The 20,100-nt window shown below is 32.0% G+C and overlaps 3 protein-coding genes across 7 annotated transcripts; 1 reads left to right on the top strand and 2 right to left on the bottom strand.

The window, feature by feature from the left end:
* Positions 1–1,815: 1,815 nt before the first annotated feature.
* LOC123197205 lies at positions 1,816–7,151 on the bottom strand. 2 transcript variants are annotated; one of them, XM_044611387.1, is made up of 12 exons: positions 6,814–7,151; positions 6,110–6,207; positions 5,905–5,991; positions 5,643–5,814; positions 4,728–5,522; positions 4,421–4,563; positions 4,132–4,329; positions 3,924–4,014; positions 3,664–3,832; positions 3,056–3,175; positions 2,846–2,945; positions 1,816–2,168 (listed from the first exon to the last, which is right to left on the bottom strand). In XM_044611387.1, exons 1-12 carry the CDS (start codon positions 6,940–6,942, stop codon positions 2,078–2,080), a joined length of 2,193 nt encoding a protein of 730 aa, XP_044467322.1. In that variant the 5' UTR covers positions 6,943–7,151; the 3' UTR covers positions 1,816–2,077. The 2 variants fall into 2 exon arrangements, with proteins under 2 accessions (XP_044467322.1, XP_044467323.1); XM_044611388.1 differs by lacking the exon at positions 4,421–4,563 and having other exon boundaries at positions 4,132–4,283.
* Positions 7,152–9,957: 2,806 nt separating this feature from the next.
* Positions 9,958–13,601, top strand: LOC123197265 (RHOMBOID-like protein 9, chloroplastic). Of its 3 annotated transcripts, none has more exons than XM_044611481.1 (7): positions 9,958–10,114; positions 10,713–11,206; positions 11,355–11,571; positions 11,647–11,812; positions 12,263–12,433; positions 12,586–12,734; positions 13,335–13,601. In XM_044611481.1, exons 2-7 carry the CDS (start codon positions 10,726–10,728, stop codon positions 13,561–13,563), a joined length of 1,413 nt encoding a protein of 470 aa, XP_044467416.1. In that variant the 5' UTR covers positions 9,958–10,114; positions 10,713–10,725; the 3' UTR covers positions 13,564–13,601. The 3 variants fall into 3 exon arrangements, with proteins under 3 accessions (XP_044467416.1, XP_044467414.1, XP_044467415.1); XM_044611479.1 differs by having other exon boundaries at positions 9,959–10,114; positions 10,704–11,206; XM_044611480.1 differs by having other exon boundaries at positions 9,960–10,114; positions 10,612–11,206.
* Positions 13,602–14,228: 627 nt separating this feature from the next.
* On the bottom strand, positions 14,229–18,913 carry LOC123197225 (probable E3 ubiquitin-protein ligase HERC4). Of its 2 annotated transcripts, none has more exons than XM_044611413.1 (11): positions 18,755–18,913; positions 18,523–18,667; positions 18,313–18,423; positions 18,167–18,227; positions 17,852–17,970; positions 17,140–17,225; positions 16,843–17,056; positions 15,771–15,824; positions 15,364–15,477; positions 15,014–15,070; positions 14,229–14,609 (listed from the first exon to the last, which is right to left on the bottom strand). In XM_044611413.1, the coding sequence occupies exons 1-11, from the start codon at positions 18,781–18,783 to the stop codon at positions 14,421–14,423; spliced, it is 1,179 nt and encodes a 392-aa protein (XP_044467348.1). In that variant the 5' UTR covers positions 18,784–18,913; the 3' UTR covers positions 14,229–14,420. The 2 variants fall into 2 exon arrangements, with proteins under 2 accessions (XP_044467348.1, XP_044467349.1); XM_044611414.1 differs by having other exon boundaries at positions 16,843–17,044.
* Between the last annotated feature and the right edge of the window lie 1,187 nt (positions 18,914–20,100).

The raw sequence follows: 20,100 nt of genomic DNA, 5'->3' as shown, positions 1-20,100 counted from the left end.
CATCTCAAATTAGTGGTACGGGGAAGAGAAAATGAAAGGTTCTCAGACATTTCTTGCAAAAAAATACTTTCCCGATTAATTTCACCAAGTGAAGAAATAGGGAAAAATGAATTCGTTTGGATGATGAGTTTGGAGAACATAGTGACCCACTTATTTAATGGAAATCTAAATTTTCTAATTAAATTGACGCTAAATGACTTATTTTCACAAGTTTAGCCTATTTTCAAACTTTTATCTATTAAATTTTAAAAACTCAAATATTCATATATAAAATATTAAAATTAATAAAGTCCCTTAATTTTAACAATAAAATTATCATTTAATCAAAGAAATTAAAAAAATAAAAATTTCTTTCATAAACCCTCAAAATTAACAATTACTGTCAAATTTAAGTTTTGAAAAATTATATTTTCTCCTTAGGATTTTAATTTTTTCATAACAATTTTTTGACAAATTGTCACCTTCTCTAGTGCTCTCCCGACAATGTTTCTCTCTTTCTAGCATTGTCTTTTCTTTTTGTCATCTCTCTTGATGTCTGTTTGATTATCTTTAAATGAATCATTCATCTAGACAATGAATGACTCATCCAAACAAAGATATTGTCTCTTTTTAGCCTTGTCTCTTCTTCCTGTCATCGCTCTTGATGTCTATTTGATTGTCTTTAAATGAATCATTCATCTAGACGATGAATGACTCATCCAAACAAAGATGATTCATCTCCAAATGAACAATTCGTTTGAAGACAATTGAGTGAGACTTCAAGAGAGATGATTAAAGAAAAGAGACAGCACTGTAGAGAAAGAGACATCCCCAAGAGAGCACCAGAAAAGATAACTGTTCACTGAAAAATTATCACTAAATACTTGAAACTCTAAAAAAAATATATAATTTTTGAAAACTTAAACATATGAAAAATTATTAGTTTTTAAGAAAAAACAAAATAAAGTTTTATTTTTATTAATATCATTGATTAAATTACAATTTTATCTTTAAAATTAATAAATTTTGTTAATTTTATTAACATATAAATATTTAAGTTTTTAAAATTAAATTAAAAAATAGACTAAATTTTGAGTAAAAAGAAGTTTTTTTGACATTAAATTAAAAAATAATATTATACTCCAAATAGCCATTTCAATTAGAGCAAAAGAATATATATATTTTCAAGAGACAGTTTAATTGACAAAAGCAGTGAAATCCCTATTCTTTCCCAAAAAGTTGGGGTTCGCCACACATCACCTGCACGTCTTGCGTCATTGCTCCAACTCGATTTCTTCACTTTCAGTTGGATGTATGTTTAATAAAATTAGATAAATAATTATTAAACAAAAAATGTTATTTAGTTTAGGGTTTCAATTTTCATATTTGTAGATAATATATTACAATAAGACATCAAAGTACAAGTTAAATGACAGATTTAATAATCTAAAATATTTTTAGATACAAATCACAATGCATCCAATCAAAAACCAATTAAATCGAACGATAAATTTAACAACTTAAATTATTGTATTTAAACATAGATATTAGAGACTCAAATTTATAAAAAAAAAAATCTCATAATTAATAAATATAAGTTGTATATAAATGTAAAAAATTAAACCTTAACACGAACCAATTGATTTTATATAATATAAATTTCAATCTCTATACTTGTAAACCTAATATATAATGACAACCCTTAAATAGACTCATGTATATTCACAAATTTTAAAACTTAAAATCTCGTAAGGTATGCAAAATCAAATCAATCCCAAAAGTCCTAAATCATTTGTCATTCATGAAAAACAAGAAAAATGAAAGGATTCTAAAAATATAATAATAATCAATGAGAACCCTAGATTTAGTTTAATCATATTGTAACAACATTGATCAATGAATGTAGTGGTACATTATCAAATTTCTATACTAGACTGGCCATTGCCGTTGCCGTGGCCATGGCAGTCGACACTTCAATTTCTTTTTCACAGTAACCACTGAGTCTATTACCTCAAATACAACACAAAACATTACATGATGATACATTACCTTAATCATAGAGGACTTTGAAGATGACATGTCAGCCAATCAAACTATGCTATGAGTTTGCTTCATCATTCCCACTCTCGTTCCTATTCTCGTTCTTAGTCAACAAGTCAGTACCCCTTTGAATACGAAGCCTTTTTGCCCTGGAAAGTAAGCAAATCAAAGATTCAAATGGCAAAACATATCAGTCAGGAAAGAACAGCCATGGGACAATCATATAACCATAATCAGATTTTCAAAAACTCTCCTCTTATTTATCTGACTGCACCATTTCTAATTACTTTAGCAATAATTCTGCAGGCACAAATAATGAGAGGCTTTTGATTCAGAGTATCCAAAAAGTGCTCTAATAATCTATCTTATTATTTTGTTTGATTTGTAAAATAATAAAAAAATTTGCTAATCTTCAATTATTAATGATAATGTAACAGTTAGATATTAAAAAATTAATCCTAATTGTATTACAAATCTATCATTAGTTAATAATTTTAAAACAAAAATATTCTCATTTTCAATTAATATAATAAATAATAATAATAAATATTTTAAAATAATTATACATAAAACATTTAAATAAAATAATATATTAATATTCTTTTATTTTATCCAATTAAACACAATAATTATTTATATCTATTCCTTTTTATCAAACATAATAATAATAATATTTTTTCTTTTCGGAAGTCAATACTTAATTGTGTGAATAAATTTCCATAGATATGTAATAAGAGGATTCCTCCTGTATAATCACGCCAAACTTTGACACAAGGAGAAATTAAAAGAAATACTCATTTTGGCATATAAGCAATTAATATCTAACCTCAATGAAGAGATATATTTCTCAATTTCTGGTTTCTGGTCCACATCATAGGTAAGCCATTTTTCATTGAGTGAAACTGCATCCGGGGCTCCCTCCAGATCTGCTCATTGAAGGAAAAAGAAGAGAGAATGATAACTTTCAAATTCATACACTCTGAAGCAAAAACAACAGTTTTTAAATCTGGTCAACAGTATAATGAATTAGACTAACCTTGAAGCAAAATCTGTGATTCACCACTGTAGCCTTTCAATTTCCAAAAGGTGCGAGTTGCACCACCACCATCTTCTAGTAAAATAGGTTCTGTTCTAACAGCATCAGATCTTTGACTCTCTACAGGGATTGTAAGCAATGGTCAGAATATTATCTAAATATCACTTACTAATGCACCTATTTTAGATATATAATTTATACATCAGAAAAACCTTTGATAGCACAAGCAAATTGCAATGAACGGTTGACAATAATTTAAAAAAATTCAGAAACTAGTAGGCATTTTAGTCCACAAATATGTTTTGGCTTCAAGTTATATCACAAATATGTTCTTCTCACAGTTTAAAAGCCAAAAATCAAGCCTTTAAGACTGGTATTATGAATGTCTCCCCATAATATTTTTGTATAATAGACACTTTCAACCATTAACATCCAACAATATTTTAAAAAATCAGAAGGTTGTTAAATTTCATCCACTAAAAAAGCAAAAAACAGAAAGAAAGCAATAATATCCTTAGGTCTTTAATGTTAAAAAGTAAATAGAAAGAGATATAGAAAGAATATATCAAGTAACTAAAAGAAACAATTAACAGAAATCCTGAACATACTCTTGGGTACCAAGCCCACTGCCTCAAGCATCTCCGAATGTGCTTGAGCTGCTTCACTTTTTACTTCTGAAACAATTGCTTCATGCTCAGAAATAGACAAAGGAGCACTTTTTTTAGCAATAAGAGCTTTCGCAACCTCATCTTGAAATTTCTGTTTCAAGCGTTTCTCCTGCATGAAAATAAGAGTTACTTATACCACTATCACTGCTATATCAGCACTACTTCACAGACAGAAATATATGCTTAATCCCTTGTGTCACCTTATCCTTCACAGCAACGACACTTTCTCTGGCTTCTTTCATTTTTTCAACATATTTTGAATTTTGATCATCAATCCAACTCCTTAGGGATCTGCAATGAATTTAACAAAAAAAGAAAAAGTTTTTTATTATATTACTTAAATGGAAGAAAAAAGCATTTAGTTAAATATAATATCAACTGAATCTCACCACATTATTATTTACTTACGTGCTGCCTAGAGCTTCATCACATAAAAAGTTCAAGAGCTTGAGCTTTTTTACATTGTCTAACTTATCATATCCATCGTCACCACCATTGAAACAATCAGAAGGAATATCATTCAACACACATTTGGAATCAGTTACGCATTTCCTGAGAGCCTGCAACCATGAATTTTTTCCACTTGTTGAGCTTAATGATGGAGACCTAAACAGTAAACAATGCAGATAGTTACTATCCCAACCCCACACAAGCAAAAGCAATAAAGTTTGTAAAAAACATTTCGAGGGATTTATACTCTTCTCCCATATCCTTTAGTATCAAAGACAACAATTTGATATGAATTTGAATTATTGGAAAGTATTGCCCATGGCGCCTACTTCGCCCACAAATCAATTCTTTAACAATGCACTCAGCTTGTCCTTTCTTCAAACCAAGAACCTAATAACATAACAAACATGAGAAGAAGAAATATTTCCAAATTAGAGATGCCTCGCTAGGTTATCATGAAAACTTCAACTATCTTTGACAATCAATATTATTATTGCAGAACCAGAACAATGATACTATTTTTCCCATTAAAGCAGAGCCCCACTCAAACATACCTTTCCAAAAGCTGCACAAAATTCTAAGAATTGTAATGCATGGCCAACGTCTTCAGAATTTAGCTCAATTCCAGCTACAGTTGTTAAGCTGGCACCCTGAGGCAATTGAATATGGGCAGCAAAATTTTTGTTCAAGGTTTCTGTAGCACCCTTTTTGATATTGTGAGAATCAAAAACTGTCTTCACCTTCAGTCCAACGTTACCGATTTCAACACCAGCTGGAAGTCTTACATTCTCATGATTTGCATCACAGTTTCTTTCCTCTGTAATTAGATTCAAGGAATCATCCTTTAAAACACGTGTCATACAATACTTTTTCTCAGCAAAATCAACACCTTCATTGTCATTTTTATCCACTTCTTTCTTCAAAATTCCATATGAATTCTTAGGTTTTCTAATCTTAGAAATTTTCTCTAAACTTCTAAATTTTTCTTTCTTAGCAATTTTCTCAGAAATTTTAGGGTTCTTTGAAGTTTTCTTCCCACTATCAATCTGAAGAATCCCAATTTCTTTCTCGTTGGAAATCTCCTTAGAGACTTCAAGCTTCTTTTTCTCAGAATATTCTCGGCCAACTTTTGACATTTCATTATTAGCAATTTCCTCAGAAATCTTAGGCTTTTTTGAAGAAACATCCCCATTGCTATTACAGATTTCCTTTAATCCTTCCCGTTTCATTTTCTTAGATTTTTTCTCATTCATTACAGCAGTTTTGTTCAGAGAATTCAAGTTAGCGTCACAGTTTCCATCAAAAGAATTTTCCTTTCCTGGATTTGGTAATGAAGCAGGTACAGACCCCTGTCAATAGCATGGATTCACATTAAAACATGTAGAAATAGTAAATTTCATTGATAAAAAGGGAAAAACTGAAATTCAGCCACATGATAAAGTTACAAAAATGGTAATACACTAAACAACCTTCTTTGGGGTGCCAGGCTTTTTTGGAGAAGTAACCGCGTCTACAGCAATCTTCTTTTCATGACTCAAATCAGCATGTCCTTTAATTTGAAGCATTTCAACAACGGAGGAAAACCCAGTTGCTTTGGCAGTATAAAACAGTTGACCAGTGGGCTTTTGCCCTTTTTTCTTCCTAAAAGCACATAATCAATTAGACCTACCCATGCACTAACAATACCAATCAACAACCAAAAAGATAATTATACAATGGTATTGCACTTACATGCAGCAGCTGCAATTGCAAATGTCTCTACACTTGGGGCAATTCCAATCATCTAAAAGTGCCACATCTTCAGCTTTTTCCCCATATCTAATTTCAAAATCACCAAAAGGTATTCATACAGATCAAGAAAGCACTCTTATGACAATATACCCACTAAATTTATCCATTAAAAAGAACCTAGAAAAATTACAATGCCAAATGGTACCTGTTTAAGAGGCATTTGTGACAGAACATAATTGTGCATTGTTTGTTCCTCTTCTGATTCTTACAACTTGCCATAAAATCCCTTGTTTTTTGCCGGCACTTCAACATTTGATCAGCGAAAAAATCAGTAAAACAGCATTCAGGGTCCATTTACAATTTTTTCCAAAACAATAACTATCTCAGTGATTGAGAAAACAAAAATCAATTAAACGGATTTTTTTTTGGCAAAAAATAGCATAAGGACTTTATGGTTATCATTGTCCAGCCCTAACAAAGCAGTTGATCAAAGATAAGCGGATAATTCTACATACTCAGATCCTAAAGAATCAAAATGCACTGACTGGACACCTTTCATTTTTACTACCTTTTCTCACAACCAATCCAAACAGAACATCAAACAAAATAAAACTAAGACGAAGATCGGAACAAAGAAATCCCATATCTGTTCAGTGGTCTCAGGCACCAAAGTTTTATACGACTGCTACTGAAAAAAGAATTATTAAGAAACAAACCATTTCTTCTCTAATTTCCCACAAATTCTCACAAAACAAACAGAATAAGTAGTGAGTAATTTCCATAAACTGAATTTAAACTATTGCTTCCCAGATCCCAAGCATCATGAATCAAAAAACCAACCTCAAAACTCACATTTCTATTCTGGCTTATTCAAATTTCAAATTATAAGAGTGAGAAAACAGAATAAACCTGGTGACACGTCCTTCCATTCTCAGAATCATAGATTCTTCCACCCACAACGCGAACTCCTGGGGTCTTGATTCTCTTGGAAGCTTTGACTTCTTTAGCAGAACTTGAAGCCACAGCCATTGTTCCCATCCCGTATTTTGAAAGTGATTTCTAGGACAATGCTCCAAATTTTCGGAAGTACTTAAATCTGGATTTGGGTCATTTTAAGTTTCCCTCTTCTTGCAAATCAAATGGCGGGAGAGATTTGAGAGTAATCAAAATGTGTGGGAGGGATCTACAAGCGCCAAATGAACTATTTTGGGGAAAATATTGACACCCTCGTGTTTACAAAAGGGTTAATGTTGTCCGTATTTCATAGAGATGATGTGTTTTCAAATGAATAAATATTATTTTATTTTTTATTTAAAATTTTTTCATCAATTAGTTATGTATATTAATTATATATATATATATATGAATATATCTTTAAAATAAATATATATAATTTTATAAACTTTTATTATTATAAAAACGACAAATACTATTTATATTTGGTTTTACTTAAGTTTTTAATTAAGATAATAAATATTATATTATCGTACGGCTAAATATACTTTAAAACTAATTTTATATCATTAATAGATATGAATAATTTTATTATTATAAACAAAATTGAGACCATATCACAAAACAAGATGATATTTTCACCTTCTTCATTGATATATTTTTTATATTTATAATATTTTTTTATTTAAATTGAAGTAGAAATATCTTGATCTTAAAAATTAACAAAACTAATAAAATATTAAAAATTTTATGAGAAAGAATTAATTTTGAGTCTCTATAATATTTATAAAATTTTAACTATAGATCTGATCATTATATCTTAATATTACTGATTTAACTAATACATACAGAATGTAATTATTTGATAAAAGAAAGAATACACATAAATTAATAACTACATTATAAATATAAGTATTTCACTTATTCATTCGAACCATATTAAAAATTTTGTATCATATTTTATTGTCGTCATTTTTTATTTAATTATCGTTACAAAGTATTTGGCATAAAATATCTTCATATTCTAATGGCATTACTTTAACCCATTTAGCACAAGATTCTATTCTTGTTATAGGGATTGATCCAAGGGTAATATAGGTATTTGATTGCAAAAACTATGTTCATTTGCCAGGCTAAATCTGATTAAAAATGTATTGATATTAGGGAAAAAAGATAATTTTTTATCCAAGTTTTAGTTAAAATTCAAAATCATACTTACGACAGATAAAAAACCTAAACACTCACTTATGGACTAACTATTGTTTAAATTTTCGGTTAAAAACAGAAGTAAAATTATTTTCCTATAAACCCTAAAACCTACAAAATTTATATGATTTCCCCTTTTAGTTTATAAAACTCACATTTATCCTCTATGATTAAACTTTAAAAAATTCACTTTCCCCCTTTTCAACTTTATCTTTGTTGTCTTGGGGAATTGACTAATGATTGGGAAGAAGCAAAGACCTTTTCTAATGTCATCCTTTGCGTGTCATCCAAACGTGACGATAAAAGACGATGAAACATTGTCCTTTGTTGTCTGGATGACATGACAAAGAACGACACTTCATCCTCCTTTGTCGTCGTATTTGGACGGTTGTTTTTCGTTATTCTTTGTAGTCAGATCTGAAAAATAAGTGAAAAGTATCAACCGTCGATTAAAATGATAGTGGTTGGAAAAGGAAATAAATTCTATAGGTAAAATCTAAATCTTTTAAACTTTGAAAATTGGTTAAAATTTTGTTTTTAAAACTTGAAAGGGAAAACAAATATAAATTTTAAAATTTTAGAATTTATAAATAAAATAATAATTTTACTCTTATATTTAATTAAAAATTTAGATAATAATTAATCTATAAATAAATATTTTAATTTTTTACCGGTTATAAATATAATTTTATAAGTACGCTAATATCTTTGAGGAACATAGTCTTTTACCCTTATTATTATTATTATTATTATTTATTGTTAATAAAATATATTTTATCTAGGCAGAGGTATTTACTTGTACGCAATTTCTTAATTCATATTTTAAAATTTCCCCCGTACCTTCCCTTGCCGACTCGTCTAATCTGTTAAATCACCGTTTCTTCCCAACTTAATATATGGACTAAATTTAATAAGAATGGTGCTATTGGAGTTCCACCTTTTTAACATATAGGTGAAAAGCCTTTGGCCACCCAAAGTTTCATGTAAATCCTATTTTATATCAATTAATTTTTAAAAATTTAATTATCTATTGATCTATTGGATTTTATTAATATTATTAAAGAAAAAATTATTGTTCAAAAAATTCTTTTAAATTCATATTTTAAGATTTTTTTAAGTTTTAAAATTTTTATTTATATCATAATTTCATATTTTTCAAATTTAAAAACTATTTTTTTTTCTTTTTAAGGAGGTTATAAACTTTTATCATTTTTTAATATATATTACCCCTAACTTTTTAAAAAATTTCAATTTGACCTTCTTACTGTCTCTCGGTTTCTAAATCTTATATCTGACAATTATTTATTGTCTTTAATAGACAATTCTCTTCCTTTTGTCTTTTTTCTCCTTTTAGACTCTTTCCCCCTTGGCCGCCATTGTTGGAGACAAAAACAAAAATTGTGGCTGAGTTTTTGCCAGACGAATACCAATTGCATGAAAACTAATTATAAATTTCATTGGTCAATTCAATTTTCAAATACGAACTTTAATTTAATTTTAAAAGGATAATGTAAACTAATTATTTATTAGTCTAATAATGAAAAAAGGATAAATTTAAAAATTTGAGGTTAAAGCTGGTTAAATAGAGATGAAGATGAGCTGAGGCTAACTTGGGGGTAAAATTAGGTATTTCTGAAACTAATGGGGAGTAGAAATAAACGAAAGCTTTGGGGGCACAAAGTGATCATGACTAAACAGTATTGACCGTTGACTCAAAAATGTTGACGTGGCTGCGAAAGGAACCGTTCAGGAATCAGCGCTCATAAAACTAACACAGGTGGGACCGGGAAGGATTATGTTGGACATACGTGGCAAGAGCCTAGTGGGCCATCAAAGATAAGGCAAGATTCGTCAGATTTCGAGTTGCGTCTTTTGAAACCAAATTTAGCAGGATTAATCACCCCAGGCTCTTGGGACATAAAAAAAAACGGAAACTTTCTTAATGAAACCGGATGCTCAATAGATGTAAAGACAACATCAACAAGCTTTGCTCAGAGCTAGCTCTTTCTTCAGTCTTCAATTTCAGCAACCATTTTGTCTTCCTTAAACGGTACATACATAAATGCTCAACTTTTCATTTTGTCCTTTAAGCTTTTTGTGTTTTCCCAGGTCCACTTGCTTCTTAATTATCCTCAGTTTCAGTAAAATAATGGACTTTTTGTATTTGTTTTAAGAAGCCAAATGTGGACTAATGATATATGTGGAGACCTTTTGTGCCGTGTATATGAAAAAGACCAATGCTGGTTGCAAATTTAGGAACATTTTCAGTTTTAGTGTTGGTGTCTAGGAGCTCTATGTAGCTTATTGTCTGGGTTTTTGAAGATGGTCAGTTTTACTTTTATTGAATTCAGTTGACTGCTGATGTTCATTTCATCAAGGAATCTAGATTATCTGCAGAATTGTGTTACTTGAGAAAAAATTAAAGCTAGGATACTATAATTTTGCCAGACAATTAGGATTTCCCTATCACTGTTTCTCTGTTGAAAGTAAACCCACATGGTTCATTTATTTGAAAGCATGTTTTGATTTACATCTATCTTTGTGCAGAGATGAATGATTCTCCCCTCATATCTGTGTGGCTGAAATTTTAATTTGCTTCAAAATTCTCTCTAATGGAACTTCTTCCAATTTCTTGTTAGTTGGAGCAGTGGTTGAGGCTTCATGTACAGTTGCATTATCCTCGCCGGGGGTTGTAAGATCTCTTCAACTTTCAATGAAGACATTTGTAAGAGATGGAATGTGTTATATCCTGTTGCTGATTCTTTAACAAAAGCAAAGAAAAAGAAGCTAATGAATTTGTATGGTGGAGTAATTTGTTATGGAAAATCTTTTCCTATGCAAAATGTGGCTGAAACGCCCCTCCTTCAGAGTATGTATAACATGACAAGTAATGTACGGTCCTTATCTATGAGAGCTTCACCAGTGGATAAAATGCGCATGGTATGCTATGCATCCAAGTCTAGTAACAATGAGAGACAACTGAGATTGTTGGAGTCCTATTTTGCTAAACTCGAAAATGAATCATATCAGACTTCTGCTGATTCTTCAAACAAGAAGTCAGAGTTAAATCATCAAAGTGGTGATATCAATGCAAAAAACACATTGGGCTCTCTAGATTCTTATCTGGAAAAGCTTAACAAAGGTAGCCCTTCACATGCCAAATACATTTATTATTCCCTTCTTTTAGTTTAGATGATTTTTTAAAAATACTCTACAAGTTAATTTTATGCATATTTTTCTTTGCCTTTTTACATTTTAAGTAGTTATCTTTGGGTCCTTTGTTCTTTCAGATCCAAACTTCCTGAACAATGTGTTATCTACGTCTGATGACCAAACCACTGAAGACAATCAAGTTGCAACACCATTTTCTGGCAGCAAAAGTTCTGAAATAGGTGTCAAGGGAGAACTGAAAGGTTATAAGAAGTTCAAAAGCAGAAATGGTGTAAATCCTTTAGTGAGGCGGCAAGCTTTACCACAAAATGACGAAACCTCTGATTTCTATTTAGTGTAAGGCATTATTTCTTTGACAATGTAACTGAAACTTGTTCAATATTGATGTTTTTTTGTTCTTTCTGAATGCAGAAGCACATTGGCTTCAATAAATATCGCAGTTTATTTGTTTGAAATAGCCAGTCCAGTCAGCAACTCTGAGTTTGAGCTCTTTTCTCTTCCATTGTTGTATGGTGCAAAGATCAACGATCTGATCCTGGTTGGAGAGTGGTGGAGGCTAGTGACACCCATGTTTCTGGTACAAGATTGACAATTGGGTTCGTCTTCTTTTTCTGTTACTGTTCTTGCATTGCATTTTACTATCAGCATGAGACCGGTTCTGAATATTGCTCAGATCTAATTGGCATTGATTTCATTATTGCACTACAGGAGATGCTCTTGTAAATTAAAACGACTTCATTTTATCCATCAAAAAACAAAAATTCCTTCATTAAATTTTGAAGTTAATTCTATAAGAACTTGGATCATCATTGTGAAATGGAGCCATTAAATATGAAAGTGGAGTTCTGCATGACCTGAAGCATTATATGAAATGAACTTTTTCTAATGTTGTATGCAATGAATTGAACTCATTCTGCAAGTCGTACAATAAGTTTTGACTTGATTTCATTCATGAAACTTTCATTAATGCCCTACAAAAGCAGGAATTGGTTTCATTTCATTATGCTGCCTTATGAATATAATGCAGCACTCAGGGCTTTTCCATGTAGCTCTTGGTTGCTGGGCACTTCTCACTTTTGGGCCTCAAGTTTGTAAAAGTTATGGTTCTTTTACATTCTTGTTGATTTATGCACTTGGAGGGTTTTCTGGCAACTTAACAAGCTTTCTTCACACCCCAGAGCCAACTGTTGGTGGAACCGTAAGCATCGTTCCATCTTCATCATTCAGTGTTCTTTGATACCTTAACAAGATGGACCATTAAGCTTTTCACTTGACAAGTACATGGTTGCTTCTTAATATCTACATATATTTGTATTTATATTCAATCTGTTGTGAATTTTCATGTTGCAGGGACCGGTTTTTGCCATAATTGGAGCTTGGCTCATTTATCAAATGCAAAACAAAGATGTGATTGAAAAGTCAGAGAGTATGTTCCAGAAGGCCATAATTGCCACAGCTCTTAGTTTTGTCATAAGCAATTTTGGACCAATTGATAACTGGTAAGACCCTACTGTAATTGGTTACTTTTTTTCATACTAAATCATTAGTATGTTGTTAGGATTCTAAGTGCAAGATATGAGACTTTGATTTCACATTGAAAAGTGTAACCTTTTGGTGTGAGGTTTATATAATTTTGGACTCTTTAATCTTAATAACTAGTTTTTGAGGTATAGTTTTCTCAAGTTCATATAGTCTAATGATTAGAGCCAAATCCAATACTACTCGACTATTTGAGGTGCCAAACCCTCCTCAATACAAGTTTCCACTCAACACACAAAACTGCTCTTCTCCTCCTCGCTCTACCTATAATCTCACCAAATCATTAGTTCTTTCTTTTTTATACCCTCTTCTGCCACGTGGTTGCTTTTTGTAACCGTTTTGCCCTTCAATTCTCATCCCTCTACGCTTGCTCCGCTCCTTCTCCTTGTAAATACTTTGAGAGGCCTATCGTATGCTAGGCCTTAAGATCATGACTAAATTGGCTACATCATTAGGATAAAATTTCAAAAATGTTCAAATTGATTTGCTTCTAGTTGTTTACCTCATAACTTGGAAAATTCTGCCATAATGATTAGTTCCCTTGTTGATAAATGTTGTAGGACACACTTTGGAGCTGCTTTTACTGGTATAATATACGGCTTTTTCACATGCCCTGCTCTGCAAGTAGATGATGCACCTTCAAGAACAAGTCAGGAAGAAAGAATTAGAATTTTTAGGCAATATGTGAACCCCTGTAAATCGCTTGCTGTGTTTGCTGTCTTCATAATCGCTTTAAGCTCTTTCCTTTTTGTCATTGAACCTCCTCTTGATACGCTAGCACCACCTTAGGTGATTCTATAAATATTCATGGAGTTACATTGGTGTTATATTGAAGTTGCATCTCAAAATTTGTCTCAAACTGATTTGGCATTATCTCACTGATGACAGACTACGATAGTAAATATCGAAAGTGTAATATTCCGTGTGCACAATTTTGAATATTTAAATAATATATCATCGTATAATTAAATTTTAATTTATTTTTAATATAAAATCACTTAATCACTTTATAACACATCATTTAAATATCTAATTATATACTTAAATTTTTATCATATATATAATGTTAGCTTTACCATTTAAAAGAGATTTCTTAATCGTATAGTATACGCATGGAGTCCTCGTAATATGGGAAAAAGTAAATTAGAGATTAAGTTACACCAAACATGCTAATCAAATCGTATATCGTATCATATATTAAAAACCTAATATTTTGTATCATATATTGTATTATAAGATTCGCCTCTAAAAAAAATGTATCAATTAAAAAATAATAATGAACATATCATTTCATAAAATATAACAAACATATCTAAAAATATAAAATTTCTCACATATATCTCTATTACATTATATTTTCTCTAAAAATTATATCAACTTATATCGATGATATGTATTATTTTGTATAATAAATACATTGTATCATATTAATTCGATACATCTTAAGATACATATTATTTTTTATCTGTATCATATCATATTATAAAATATGAATAGTATATCATAAGATACTTATACCATAATACCAAACACAAGAAACTGTTCTTACGTTATGAGTTTCATGTGTTGGTGGAATACTACAAACCCAGTATTATAGGCTTATTACCAGACATTTTAATATCATGAGTTCATATCTCCTTGGATTCCTAAGTCTGCCATTCTACTAAAGCCAGACTGTGGCGTCCCCCGCAAGCGACCAGCTTAGCGATCCAATGTCCCTCAGCTTCACTTTCACCTGCATTTCTTGGAGGTGGGATATTTATAGGAACTTCCATTGGTTGGCCTGTTGTTACCTTCCTACCATATCCAAGACGTCCATGGTCGCCTCGTCCAAACTGCAAATTGGAAAACCAGTCGTCAAGAATGGGATTTTATTTTGTATTATAAAGCAGCAATCTTATTTACATCCTTTCTAGAGAAATTACACTTTTAAACACAACGAAGTTTTCTCCATAGCTCACATTTATGCCTTTTCGAACAATTTTCGAACAATTTTGTTCAATGTTCTAAGACAAATCCCCATATTAATCCAATCACAAACACCGTAGCCCCACGCCTGCACCTGTTTCTATCAGTGTTGGTAAATTAAAATACATCCATTTCCAGAGACACCATCTTCAGCAATTATTGATATTCAGACACAGTCAGCACCACTTTCAACTTCCATCCTATATTTGCAGCCATCACAGCTTATTTCTTCTAAAACCTAGAATAGAAATGGACAAGAAAGAATACTCACTGAAAACATGCGCCCGTCATTTGTCAATGCTACTGAATGTGTTCCACCACAAGAAATCTGGATCACAGAAAAGTTAATTCAACCTAAAAACATATGGGAAAAAGGGAAAAAGAAAAGGACAAGAAAAACAAAGAGCATGGAAATAAGGTGGGTTTAAACATCCCAGGTATCCACCCAAGGTTTTGTACAAGAGCAGAGGCTTGGAAAGATTTATTCTCCACTGATCATGCAATGACAGTCATCAAACCATTAATTTGGACTAACATACGCATCAATGACAAGCCTTTTAAAAGTCCCTTGATCCAACTAAACCAATCAGAGAGAAATTTAGAACAAGTAATCAACACTACCTGAACAATGTTCTCCCCAGCTAAAAGATGAACCCGTTGGGGCACCATTTTACTGCTCTTGTCATTGTCCCCGAATCCAAGTCTCCCATGTTCCCCTCTTCCCCAACCATACACCTGAAAATCAGACATCAATAGAAGCTTTTTTCAATTGACAAACTACACATCTGAGAAAATTCAGAACTCAATATCTATTTGATACAAATATGCACCACAAAATTCAGAATTTAGAATGTTCAGTGAATACAATAGACAACCAAGGTGACAAATTATATCCGTTGTTCCTTGAAGTTACTAGAATGCATTACTTTATAGCTGCAAATGAACAGGAAAATAACAATCCTTAAAACAACAAACAATTAAATCATAAGTAAACAAGAATTTCCTCAACAAATAAAAGAAAGCAGTACCTCCCCGTCATCAGTCAATGCAGTAGAATGCCATCCTCCAGCAGCAATATCGACCTAGATGTGGGAATGAATAGATAGTCAAACAAACTTATAAAAATGAAAAGTAACAGTACTCATATTGCAGAAAAGATTTGTCATAGTACGTCATCTTAGCAACATATAGATAACCAAAATTCAAGACAAGTAAATTGAAACTACAAATGAATAAAAGATCCAGGCCAAAACCTCTGAACCAAAAAAGCCATGGGGAATCAAAGTGACTAGAAAAATAGACAACACATCTTGTCAGAGAATTTGACCAAGTTTGGCACTAATCTATTGATAAACCACAGCTCTACATCAATCAATCCATCCACCATATAGATATATTATAATCTTACAGAAACACAATTTCATCATAATCCCTTCTCAAATTTTTAAGGTTGTTACATTACAAAAGAAAAGACATATTTATGTTCACAAACTTGTATCTCTAAGGAGCTCTTAATAAATTCCCCAGATTAGGACATGGCAGACAAGGTAAAAGGTCAAGTTTGTATTCAGCCATGGAAACTTGATTAATGACCAACGGGCAAAACACATGGCAATGTCAGAAGCCCAACAATGATCAAACCTTAGGCTCTAATTATGCATTCAGACTCCAAACAGCTGCATGTTTAGTTGCAAGATTTGGCATTCGCACTGGTCGAAATAAATCCAAGGCAAAATGCAGACATGCAACACCCACTCTGGCATTTACATCACTTCAACATGATATTCTAAATTAACAATTTCAACAACCAATTTTGTTCAGAATTTTCAATCTTGATAAAACTTTTCTAACAATGACGAAATCTAAAATGGAAGTCTCTTTTTTTTTTTTTTTGAGACAAGATCAAGTATACACAATTTTTGTAAAAAACAACTCAATTTAACAAACAAGTTTTCCCAGTAGTTCACACCAATAAGCAATTATACACTAAGATGAAACCAACGGTATTGTATGCATGCTTACTTCAAATGATAATATTGACAGAAAAATGAATACAGGTAAAAAAAAAAAAAAGCAAGGCTCTAAGAATGTAAAACATACCAAAGTGAGATCAGAGAGCCCTTGGACAAGAATAGGTTGTGATCTTGGTTGTGTATCCCCAGTACCGAGTTGCCCATACTCATTGTTACCCCATGCCCACAATGTTCCATCCTCTTGAAGAGCCAAATTATGAAAAGCCCCAACAGCAATGAGCCTCACCTTTTCAAGCCCTTGCACTCTCACAGGAATGAAAATTTGTTTTCTGTAAGGAAACCTTTATTAGAAGCATGGAGCATGTAAACAAGGAGAAGCCCGCATGAACATAGAGTTGAAGAATAAAACCAAAGTTGACTATACATGTCTCCAGGAGGCCATGGTTGACCCCAGGTCCATACATGTCCCTCACGTGTAAGCACCACAGAATGAGTTCCACCCGCAGCCACCTATCATATTAGCAATTAGAGAATAGCAAAAAATTGATCATGGGCAAGCCACTTCATAAATTACAACCACACAAAAGAAGTAATTGCATAAGTCAGGTTAAGGTGAGGAAATTCTTACACCATGCCAGAGTGAGAGGCTTATTATTGTTATTGATATTATTTTAAGAATAAAAAAAATTTTGTTAACAGAAAAAAGATTCATGCTACTATTGTGGTGTACCAGTGGTGCATAATGTGAAGGAAATTTATACCAGACTAAACTGGCTAAGAATCCATGGATGAGTACGGTAAATCACAGGTTAAAATCAATTCTATCATCACAATGTCAAAGCAATACTGTAGAATATGTGAAGCACAGCTATACATCAACTAAGCAGGTAGACTTTAACCATCCACAGTGTTATCAAAATTGAAAATAGAACCAATGCCAAATGATTGGCTCTGCTACATGGTTTCACTCCAAGAATCTTCTAAAGAGAACAAGTAAGTTATGTTAAAAGCATAAATTGACAATAACCCGAAAAGATATACCTAAAAAATTAACCAAAAAAGTCACTTAGAAACTAGAAGACGCATGCATGCAACTACTCTGATCCAAAATACACAAATTAGTATGAGCAAATCACCTGCCGAACAACAAGCTTTGGGGCACATCGCTGAGGAATCACAATGTCTCTCCTCAAAGGCCTTCCAGTGTCATCTTTTCGCTCAGGTTCTTCACCACACTGACCATACTCATTCCCACCTGCACCAAAAATACTTCAAAAACTTAATTCACCATGCTTACAGACCACACCAATTCCCCACAGATAAGCCTTTTGGAACCCTCTTCAATTTCTAATTGATTAAAACAACTTTCTCTGCCATATTACATGCATTAATCTTAAAGTACTTTGTAATGAATAACAACAAAATGAAGAAGATTAATAACACATACATACCCCAAGCATAGGCTCGGCCTTGATCATCAACAGCCAAACAATGCCATCCACCAATAGCAGCCTAAAAATAAAGAAACCAAAAGTTTCAAATTCAAAATCAATTAACTTAATATTAATTTTATGTATCCAAAAAGAAGGGTAATTACCTGAACAATCTTGACATTAGCGAGATCCTTAACCTGACTGGGAACATTTTCAGTCTTGGTCTCAGGTGGGTGACCCAAAGTCCCTCTCTGGTTCCATCCCCACGTAAACAACTGGCAAAAAACAAAACAACACCCATATCACTTACTAAAACATCAAAGATACAATTTAAAATGCAAATATCCCACATCATTGCAGAAGAAAAAATCAACCTTTCCGTCATCACAGATGGCGAGGGAGTTCCGGCTACCGGCAACAACAGAACGGACTTTATAAGGCTTGAGAGCTTTGACAACGCAAACCCTATCTTTCTCTTCGTTGTTTCCTATTCCTAATTGCCCATCTTCTCCCGAGCCCCTGAAATGAAGTATACAGCGTTAAAATGGGAGTGACAGCATTATCAAAAGAAGAAGAAGAGAAAGTGTAATATAGAAAAAGAGCGACCAAGCAATAAGAGATGTAGTGGCAGCCATGAGCAGTGCAAGCAAAATTGAAAGGAGAGTGGATATATATATATATAAAGAAAGTGGAGTAAGTGCTTGGCGGCTAGTTGGGTTGTGCGAATTTGATTCGATGGTGCTGCGTGTAATCTCATCTAAGTGGGTGCTATGGACGATTGTTGGCAAAGGCTGATGGACTTATTCCCACGTTTTTTCAAGTTTTTATTGATTAATTTTAAAAATTTTAAACATTTACCCACCTGTTTATTTTTATAATTAGTATTAAAGATAAAATTATTATTTAATAAAAATATTTAAAAAAATAAAAAATTTATTGCATTCTCCCCTTAAATTTAAAAATTTAATAATTTTTCCTTTACCCTTCACCCAAAGTTTAAAAAATCACTATTTCTCTCATATGGTTTTGATCTTCTCTCTTCGATGATAATCCCTTCTCCAATCGTAAACTCTTTCTCTCCTTCTTAATTTCTCTCTCTTCCAATTTCTCCCGATCTCCTTACCATCTCTCAAACCATTCATCTTCATCACAGATAAAGATAGCTAAGACAAGGCAGTAGAAAGATTGGAAAAGAGAGATAAGTCAATGATCGAAGAAAGAATTGTCACCAGAGAGAGGAGATCAAAACCCTAGAAGAAAAATGGTGAATTTTCAAACTTATAGTAAAAATAGAAAAAAAACTGTTAGATTTTTAAACTTATAAAAAAAATACGATAAATTTTTAATTTTTTAAAATATTTTTACTAAATAGCCATTTCACTTTCGATACTAACTGCAAAAATTAATATATGAGTAAATGTTTGAGATTTTTAAAATTAATATATAAGAACTTAAGAAAACACTAATATTTAGGTAAAAATTAGTTCTTTGGCAGAAAAAGAAAAAAGTTGATGCCATTTAATTGAATTTTATCCTAATCCTTATCCGGTTTAGTGAATCATCCACCATCGTTAATTAAGATAATTTAAAAATTAATCCCAATATATTATTAAAAAGAGCTTAAATTTATATAGATATGTTTCACATCTCACTCCATAGCCACTAAATTTTAACATTTAACAGGCAGGGATATGCTGTGCCATACATTGACGTGACCTTTTGTAAAATTTTTGCCATTTCAGGGAAAACATGTTCTACATGTCAGCGAGAGATGTGAATTTGTATACAAAACCTTATCTATACTTGAACTTAGTAGAGCAAAAGTAGGCCTACTGTCGAGACTTAGGCACATTTAATCTTAAAGGATGAAACAAAGGTCATCAATTCGGCAGAGCAAGGAAGTACAGGGCATACCGCAAGCTTTCCTACCAAATGGTCTCAAAAGACAACTA

This window comes from Mangifera indica, chromosome 15, assembly GCF_011075055.1.
Source record: "Mangifera indica cultivar Alphonso chromosome 15, CATAS_Mindica_2.1, whole genome shotgun sequence".
Lineage (NCBI taxonomy): Eukaryota > Viridiplantae > Streptophyta > Magnoliopsida > Sapindales > Anacardiaceae > Mangifera > Mangifera indica.
The sequence above is the reverse complement of the archived record's forward strand: the minus strand, read 5'-3'. Positions and strand labels throughout refer to the sequence as shown.